Genomic DNA, 9,226 nt, shown 5'->3' with positions numbered 1-9,226 from the left:
GGGGCGGGGCACCCGGAAGCGCGCGCCGACCTGCGGAGCGGCGGCCGGGGGCGACTGGATCGCAAGGCAGGCGCGCGCACACCGGCGGTGCAGACAGGTGGGCGACTCCACCCTGCACGCCCGAGCCGGCAGGGCTGGGTCCCCGACGCAGCCGCGCCCAGAGGAGCCGGTCCTCCTCCCGGTCCCCGCCTCCGTAGGAGGGCAGGTAACTTCTCAGCCAAGGTCATTCTCCAGGCCCGCCCACGCCCTCGGAGCGGCTGGCTCGGAGTGGGCTGGACGGAGACCTCGGGGCTGCCGGGGACTCCTGGCAGCCCGGGGCGGGTGGATGGTTGAAGCGCCGAGGCGTCACTGCCTGCACCTGCGAGGGTGAGTTTCCACGGCACGCAGCCTCGGGGTGGGGACCGCCCGGCTCTACCCAGCCGGCACCCGCAGGTGAACTGGGCCGCCCTAGCCCTGCTGTCCCGGGCAGCGTGGTCGGCTGTCGCCATGGGAACGGTTGGTACCCAGGTGCTTCTGGGCTAGGAAGGGAGGTGAAGATACTCAGAGCCCCAGGAGTCAAGGAGCCCCCTTTCAGGCCACGCGGAGCCGGGAAAACCTGATGGAAACAGGACCCCTCCCCCCTTTCTTTTCATTTTTTATTGCTCAGGCGTTGGCGTTAATCACAAGCGAGGATGTGTTTACAGGATGTGAGTTGAGTTGTTGCCACCTTTGCCTTCTGAGAGCTTCTGATGGCTCATGGTGACAGGTGCAAACACTGAAGGGCAATATGAAGCCAGTAAAAAAAAAGAAAACCGAAGAACCTGAGTTGGAGCCCCTGTGCTGCTGTGAGTATATTGATCGAAATGGGGAAAAGAACCACGTGGCTGCTTGTTTGTGTGATTGTCAAGACCTCGATGAAGGCTGTGACAGGTAAGCATACAGTTTTCAGATGCTGACCCAACTGCTGCTGTTGAGATGTACCGTGTATTCTTTCAGGTTTGCCTTCCAGAGTGCTAGAATTTGCTCTTGGTTCTATTCCAAAGGGTCGAAAATAGAGAATAGTTTTTGATGTCATGTGAGGATTTTGTAAAAATGAGGTAGGTAGCAGTCCACGGCTGTCCAGTTCAGTTCTCGAGGACTTGAACAGTTTTCTTCTTACAGGATAAGCATGGGGAGAACACGCAGAACAAGGGAGAGTAGGCAAATTAAATGTGTTAAATAAAGAGCACAAACCAGCGCAACTGCAAGTTTAAAAGAACGATCCAGGGAGTTGTTACATTTCCAGTGGTCTTAGTGGAGCCCATGAAAGGCATCGTTCCCGCTAGGTCACGTGGGTCTTGGAGGTTGAAAGATTGTTTTCTGCTCTTGGTTCACCCCTTGTTTCCAGGGAGAAAGGTCATGTATGTCCCACAGAGAGGACTGTTTTATGTAAGCAACAATACCATCTTGACTGTACTGTTGTCTTATCTTTGGCCTTTACTTTCACCAGGATCTCATCGATGGAACTTGCTATCTAGAGGGAGACTTTTTAGCGTTAGTGAAAACCATTTTGTATCAAGCGACAGTGAACTGGTTTTCACTATTTTTTTCTAAATCTTTATTTTTAAACGTCTACTTATGGAAAGCATGATGTGCGAGGAAGAGGGGTGTTGGGGACACACTTTTCCCAGAAGCAGCCCCTTTTGGTTACAGAGTCACTGTAGGTTGTTAGTCTAGCCATGAAAACGCTCTCCCTGGGGACCACAGAACTCTCCTGTCAAGCTTCACTCTTAAGCCCATAACCTCTTTATAATTGTTCCTTGTCTTTTTCTATAGTCTTTTTTAAATAGGTAGCCTTAAATATAGCTTCTTTAGACTTAGTCTGAAATCCATACTGAGAAAATAGAGCACTCTGCACTAATGGCTGGAGAAACTGTCACTCAGGGCTGTGGCTTCTCCATTAACTTTGCTGACTCTTGGTCACTTCTGGCCCTTGAGGCCTGGAGACAGCTGTGCTTCCCGCTTCCCCCTGACCCTGCTGCTCTGTGACTCCAGGTCATCATCTCCCACTCACTTTACAGTTTAGACCTGCTCAAAAGAACTGTCTAAAGTTATTTTTGCATAACCTACCTTAACGTTCTTGCTTGTCTTAGTCCACTTAGGCTGCTGCGACCAAATCCTCCAGAGTGGGTACAGATGGTAGATGAGGAAGCCTGCAGTTCTGGAGGTGGAGAAATCCAAGGTCAAAGGTGCTGGCAGTTTAGTATCTGGTGTGAACCCTCTTCCTCATAGATGGCATCATCTTGCTACATCCCCACATGGCAAAAGGGATGGATGACCCGCCTGCCTTGATCTTCTTTTGTGTGGATGCTAATCTCATTCCTGCTCCACCCTGTTGACTTCATCACTTCCTAAGAGCCCTGCCTCTTAATAAGATCGTATAATAAGATGTGGATTAGGTTTGAACTAAATGAACTTTAGTGGGCCACACATATTTAAATCTTAGCAGTCTACCTCTGGTCCCACCAATGAGTATCTTTACAATCAAAAGACGTTCCTTGCATCCCAACAGCCTCAAATATTTAATTGTGCAAGTGTCGGCATAGACATGTTAAGTCTGGACAGTGGTCTGAGTGGCACTGTCTAACTCATACAGTGTCCTTCAGCTTCGGGCCTGTGGGTAACAGGCTGTGGGCAGAAGGGAGGCAAAGAGCGCTTCCTGCTGCTGCAGAGGACCAAGGTTCAATTCCCACTATCCACATGACAGCTTACAGCTGCCTATAATTCCAGTCCCAAGGGATCCAACACCTCCTCTGACCTCAGTGGTCACGAGGCACACACGATACACGTATATACATGCAGGCAAAACACACGTACACATAAACAGAGAAGAGATAACAGTTACGTACTTTGAAAACACAATAGTGAGACATTCATTGAAAAGACATTTCCATGGCAAAAAATGAGAAATGGGAAATGGGAAAGAAAAAGGGGGAGGCAGGTCCCATTCCCACAGGGCAAATGACAAGTCTTTTTCTGTTTGTTATTTTGGAGACAGGGTTTTTCTGTGTAACAACGCAAGTCTTAACTATAAGCCTACCTTCCAGACACACAGATCTGAAAGTTGGGCTCCTGAGGGTGCAGCTCTCGACACAGCTCTCATGGGTCAGAGTCTCGTTCCTGCACAGGGGTGGTGTGCTGCTAGGTCCACCATTCTGGGGTCTTGGTCAGTTATTAGCGTGCAGCTTTACCAGGCGTTGCTTAGTAAGGTTCTGTGCCCGTGGTCCCAGGCCCATGAGTACAAGACAACACCCTAGTGAGAGGACTCTGTGGGGTGACTCCACTCTGTGGCACTTCTTAGCCTTGGCCTTGATGCTCTCTGGAACATTCTTTGACACTTACATGCATATAACCATGTCCCCACAACTCCTGTATTCTGTGAGGCTGTAGAATTGGGAACATACGATGCCACCCAAGTTTACCATTGGTGTCCTTGAGAGTAGTGGTCGCTACAATCTCCGCTGTACCTGGCTTTTCAGGAACCACACCTGGGGTTTCTGTAAGACACTACACCAGACTGTAGTAAGCAGAGACTTTATGTGACTACCAGTGAGCCCTGAGATTTCAGGGGTGTTCTGAGCCACTTGCTCTCAAACCATGGTGCCATCAAGGCCCAAGCATTCTAAGCTTATGATAGGAATGCAACCACAGTCTCAACTGCTTTAAGGGTTATCCTCCCACTGCTTTGATTAACAGCACAGGGCTGAGCCATTGTCATCTGATGATGGACTCTTTCACACAGGCTTTCCCAGCTGTTATTGTGAGCTGCCATGTGGGTGCTGGGAACTGAACCAGGGTCCTCTAGAAGAGCAGTCAGTGCTCCTAACCACTGAGCCATCTTTCCAGCCCCCACAGTTGTTATTGTATAAACAAGCTAAGAAGGCTGAGAACTTTCCATATCTTGAGGTGCTGTTTGCCCTTTGGTTTTACATTGTGTCTTTTGCTTTGGTTTTGTCTGTCTGTCAGTTTTCCGAGACATTTCCAAGACAGTGTTTCTCTGTGTAGCCGTGGCTGTCTTGGAACTTGCTCTGTAGACCAGGCTGGCCTCGAACTCACAGAGATCGTCCTGCCTCTGCCTGTGCCAGCACTGCCTGGTTGTAAACATTATGTCTGTAAGGTCAGTGTATGTGTCTCATGTGTTGTATGTGCATGTACACGTGTGGGCTCCTTGTGGACAGTGGTTGGTGTTAGGTGTCTTTCTGAGTTGTTTTTCTGCCGTATTTTTTTCAGACAGTGCCTCTCACTGAGCCTAGGCTTCTTCAGTTGGCCAGACTAGCTGACCAGCAATCTCCAGGAATCTCCTGTCTGCAGCTGCCTGCCCTGCAGCACTAGGAATATAAGCTCACACAACCATGCCTCTCTGTTTTTATAATGTATGTGCCTGTATAGCCATGTATGTCCCATGGTTTTTATGCATAGGTCAGAAGACAACCTGCCAGAGTTGGTTTTCTCCTTCTACCCTGTGGACCCTTGTAGTATGGAGGTCGCTTGTGTTTTTCCCAGCTGCCCAGACTCCCGAAATAACCCCATAGAAACTGTATTAATTAAATCACTGGCCTATTAGATCTAACTTCTTATTGGCTAGCTTTTACATCTTAATTTAACCCATTTCTATTATTTTATATTTTACCATGAGGCTCGTGGCTTACCGGCAAGGTTACAGCATGTTTGTCTCTGGCAGTGGCTCCACGGCTTCTCTTAACTCTGCCTTCTCCCAGCATTCAGTTTAGTTTTCCCTGCCTAGCTCTGTTCTACCCTATCACAGGCCCAAAACCAATGGTATTCACAGCATACAGAGGGGGATCCCACATCAGACCCTGAGAGTGAACTCAAGTCATCTGCCATGGTGGCAAGCACCCTTATCCGCTGGGTGATCTTGCTAGCCCCTTGTCCAGATTTTCACATGGGTGCTGGGGATTCAAACTCAGCCCTCTTGCTGTCATGCAAATACTTTGTCAACTGAAGTTACCCTTATTAGCCCCTAAAGTCACCATTATTATTAATTATTGCTTGTATATGTATTTATGTGTAGCTGAAAGGTGTGTCAGATGTCTTATGCTATAGATCCACCACCCTAATTTTTGAAACAAGTTTTCTTCACTTAATCTGGAGCTCACTGACTGGATAGAGTGTATAGCCAGTAAGCTCTGGAGGTCTACCTTCTTAGTGCTGGGGTTACAAACACGTACCATCACACCTGCCTTTTTACATGGGTACCGGGAATCTAAACCCATGTCCTCATGTTTGTATGGAAAGCGCTTTACCCACTGAGCCACCTCCCAGCCTCTCATATGAACATAAGCATCCAAGAGAAACTGTGCAGAAACCCTGGACACTTTGATCAGAGGTTTCTATTAATATTCAGTCCCATTACCCTTTCACAAAACTCTAGGACACGAAGCCATCTGCTTCATACATAGTGCGTTCGTGCCACGTCTTCATGCGGTGAAATCAGTAGGCTCCTTTGGCCTCCTTTATAAAGGGTCTAATCCCATTCATGAGGACTCCTGTCATGACCAAATCACCTCTTACAAGACCACCCCCCTGAAGGCCTCACTGTATTGTTGACTCTGACCTTCAGTTGCCAGGATCAGTAATCCTCCTGCCTCAGGCCTTCATGCACCTGTAAATAAAGGTGTGAGCCACCATGCCCACCAGCCTCATCACCTCATGCTCATGTGTTGAGGATTAGGTTTTAAAAGTGGAGCATTTAAACAGCAGCCTGCCTAGCTGTGCAGAGTCAGCAGACACAGTTCTTTTTAGTCCCTGCTTATGTGGCCACCTGTCTGTCATAGCCTGGCTCCTCCGGGGCGCAGGGCAGGCTTTGAGCTGCATCCATTTCTCTTGGCTGCAACACCGCCTTCCTTTACCAGCTGACCAGGCTAAGTACAGACCACACCGTTCCGCCAAGCCCCTTTGGTGTCCGTCCCCTGGGCTTTTCCGAGTTCATTGGAAGAACACTGCCACTTACGTAATACTTTTTGAATTTTCACTGTCAACTTTTACAAAAAGATTCATTTGAGTGTCTGCCCACCCACTCGGGTCTAGACATTTGTGTGGAATACGTGCATATACCTGTGTATTTAAGGAAAAATGCTGGTTGTTACAGTTATAAACATTATCTTCCTATTCTAAAAAAAAATGATACTTGAATCTGAAAAGCTTGGCTTAGCAGCGAGGGAATGAAATGTGGCTTTTGGTGTTCTATCATTTATGCTGCTGTTTGACATCTGGGGCCCTGCAGTTCTTAATTCACCAAATCCCTGTGAAGCACATTGTTCTGCTCTCTCTGAATAGATGGCTTACCTGTAAATCAATGCGGCCAGAGACTTGCGAAAGAATCACAGATACGATTTCTGATCGCCTCCGAATTCCTTGGCTTAGAGGAGCCAGAAAAGTTAATATTAGCATCGTCCCTCCACTCGTGCTTTTGCCAGTTTTCCTTCACGTGGCTTCCTGGCATTTCCTGCTGGGGGTGGTGGTTCTGACCTCCCTTCCCGTGCTGGCGCTCTGGTACTACTACCTCACTCACAGAAGGAAAGAGCAGACACTGTTTTTCCTCAGCCTTGGACTATTCTCACTGGGTTACATGTACTATGTGTTCCTGCGGGAAGTGGTCCCCAAAGGGCGGGTAGGGCCCACCCAGCTGGCTCTCCTTACCTTCGGGTTATTCCTAATACTCTTAGCCTTGTACCGAGCCAAGAAGGATCCAGGCTACCTCAGCAATCCAGCTTGCAGTGACAAATGCCCCAGCAACAGCCAAATCGAATGCCCGATCAAAAAAGGGCAAGAGAAGACCAAAGGGTTCCCTGGAACAGATCCCTCAGGGAGCCTCAACAACCGCACGCTGAAGGATGATATTAAGGGCTCCTCCAGGGTGGCACTTGACAGCCCTGCCAAGGTGAAGGAGGACTGGTGTGCCAAGTGTCAGCTAGTACGGCCCGCCCGGGCATGGCATTGCCGGATATGTGGCATCTGTGTAAGGAGAATGGATCATCATTGTGTCTGGTATGTTGGAAAAATCTGGAAGCTCTGAAAATAAGTTCATAGGCTACCCATATTTGCTCTTCCTCTGTGCTGTCCTGAAACGTCTCTTTCCCCAGTTTTACACCTTGTAGATATTTGTAGGCTGTGAGGATGTTCCCGCTTAGTCACCAGGTTCCTGAGTTTCACAGATTTAGTCCCTTCAATTTCCTGAAGGGATGAGCAGAAAAACTTTGGGAGTGTCTCCCCACCCTCCCCCTTTTCCTTCCAGTTTTTTTTTTTTTTTTTTGGTGGATTGAAAAAAGAAGAATAATTTATCAGGGGCTGTGGAGATGGCTAAGTTCGTAGAATCCTTGCTATGCAAGCATGAGGACCGGGGGTCCCTCAGCATCCGTATACAAAGGCCATGTGCTTTCGATCCCAGCACTGGGAAGGCAGAGGCAGGAAGATCACTGGGGCTTGCAGGCCATCCTGTCTAGCTGGATTAGCAAGTTGTTGGTTCCATGAGAGACCCTCACTCAAAAAATATGGTGGAGAATGTTTGAGGAAGACAGCAACATCAACCTCTGTTTCCACACGCAAGTGTACACACATACACACTCGCCTATGAGCACACGTGGTTCCTGCTTCCAGGTGACTACTGTTTTCTGGCTGTGCATCCTTAATCATTTTTTTGCAAACAGGGATTTCCATACACCATTGTAGTTGAGGTCTTATCAGATATCCCTTAATTGGTTTTCTGCCCGGAGATAGACTTTGTTTTGTACCTTCAAGCTGGCTGGTGGCAACAGGCCCCTCACATCTAAATGCGGCACCTAAAATTTTGCTGGATGATGCTGAGCTGAAGGGAGCAAGCAGGACTCAGCTCTGAATGCTGTCAGCAGCAGGTGTACGCCTGTGCTGCTCTCAGGGGCTCTGTCTAAGGAACTACACCTTAGGCCTGCAGAGAAGGGAGAGAGTGAGTGCAGGAAATGCGGGGGTGGGGGGTTGGGGGAGCATTGAAATGGCCAAGTGCATGGCCTTAGGACAGGGACACCTCTTTTCTGGGACTTGTCTTTAGGTGTAAAGGGTTGTTTTTAGTTTAACGCATGTACTTTTCATTTATCCCCAATGGGTGATTGTGCATGCAAGTGTGTTGGCCATTTCTAGATCCTCGTTTGTAGAATCTGAAACCTCTGGCCACTGAGCATCCTGGGATGCTTGGGCAGAAGAAAGCTGACCTGTGTACCCTGCCTTCACAGAGGCCATGACATAGGGCCTTTTTTTTTTTTTTAACCTGACCTGCTTCCTAATATCCTGTTCTCCACGCTGCGCACAGTTTTAACTGCACCGAGTCCTTTTGTTGCTCTCATGCACGGTGAACAGTTTCCAGTTTTGTGCAGTGTTTCTGACTGCACCTTTAAAGTTTTCATACTGCTTAGTCTCAACTTTCCTCATACCTGGGTGATCGACCTCACTTATTAATATTTAGGATCAGGGCTTAGGGGTACAGCCTAATGGTAGAGTGTTTGCCTAATATGCACAGTGAACCAGGTTCAACCCCCAGTACTACATAAAAACCCATATGTGCCTGTGTATGTATGTTTATGTATGTATAAGCACTATATTTAGATGGGTAGATTTCCTAGCTGGGTTCTGCTTTTTTGATTAGTCATGGCTTCAGACTAAGGGATAATGGTTCTACTTTTCCATAGAGAATATAAGACTTTGTCACACAGCAGACAGGGTTTTATTTCCCTAAAACTGAAACCTAAGATGACTTAGGGTTTCATAACTGAACGTCCTACTGTCTCTATTTTAAAGGCTTTCTTGTATATCGTGTGGGTTATATGAGACATTTTCAAATGTGTTTTCCCCCTCTGCTGTTTTGAGGATAAACAGCTGCGTTGGAGAATCAAATCATCAAGCATTTATACTTGCCCTTTTGATCTTCTTGCTCACTTCGGTGTACGGGATATCGCTGACCTTGAACACCATTTGTAGGGAGAGAAGCCTCTTTACAGCCCTCTTCTACTGTCCTGGAGTTTACGCAAATTACAGGTAAGTTATGGAACACTCTGTTAAGAGGGTCAGTGAGGAAGAAATACTTGTTGCCAGAAACAGATCATTATTTGCCCTTAAGTTAGCTGTTTTCAGTCAAGCATAGGGCAGGCTTTGGAGATGCTGGACATCCCTAAAATTGCCATCAAAGCTGTGCAGTGGTGATGGGTGTGTTCTAGGATGA

At 47.9% G+C, this 9,226-nt stretch overlaps 1 protein-coding gene across 3 annotated transcripts in view; it reads left to right on the top strand.

The window, feature by feature from the left end:
- Window positions 1-43: 43 nt before the first annotated feature.
- The window catches only part of Zdhhc23 (zinc finger DHHC-type containing 23), a 13,590-nt gene continuing 4,407 nt past the window's right edge, over window positions 44-9,226 (top strand). The window contains exons 1-4 of one of the 3 annotated variants that reach the window (XM_026786544.1): window positions 44-205; window positions 647-909; window positions 6,316-7,026; window positions 8,875-9,042. In XM_026786544.1, the coding sequence (XP_026642345.1) occupies window positions 767-909; window positions 6,316-7,026; window positions 8,875-9,042 (1,022 nt within the window). In that variant the 5' untranslated portion in view covers window positions 44-205; window positions 647-766. Of the gene's footprint in view, window positions 367-646; window positions 910-6,315; window positions 7,027-8,874; window positions 9,043-9,226 lie in introns of all 3 variants that reach the window. The other 2 variants (XM_026786545.1, XM_005345004.3) reach the window with 2 other exon arrangements.

This window comes from Microtus ochrogaster, chromosome 2 (assembly GCF_000317375.1).
Source record: "Microtus ochrogaster isolate Prairie Vole_2 chromosome 2, MicOch1.0, whole genome shotgun sequence".
Taxonomy (NCBI): Eukaryota; Metazoa; Chordata; class Mammalia; order Rodentia; family Cricetidae; genus Microtus; species Microtus ochrogaster.
The sequence above is the reverse complement of the archived record's forward strand: the minus strand, read 5'-3'. Positions and strand labels throughout refer to the sequence as shown.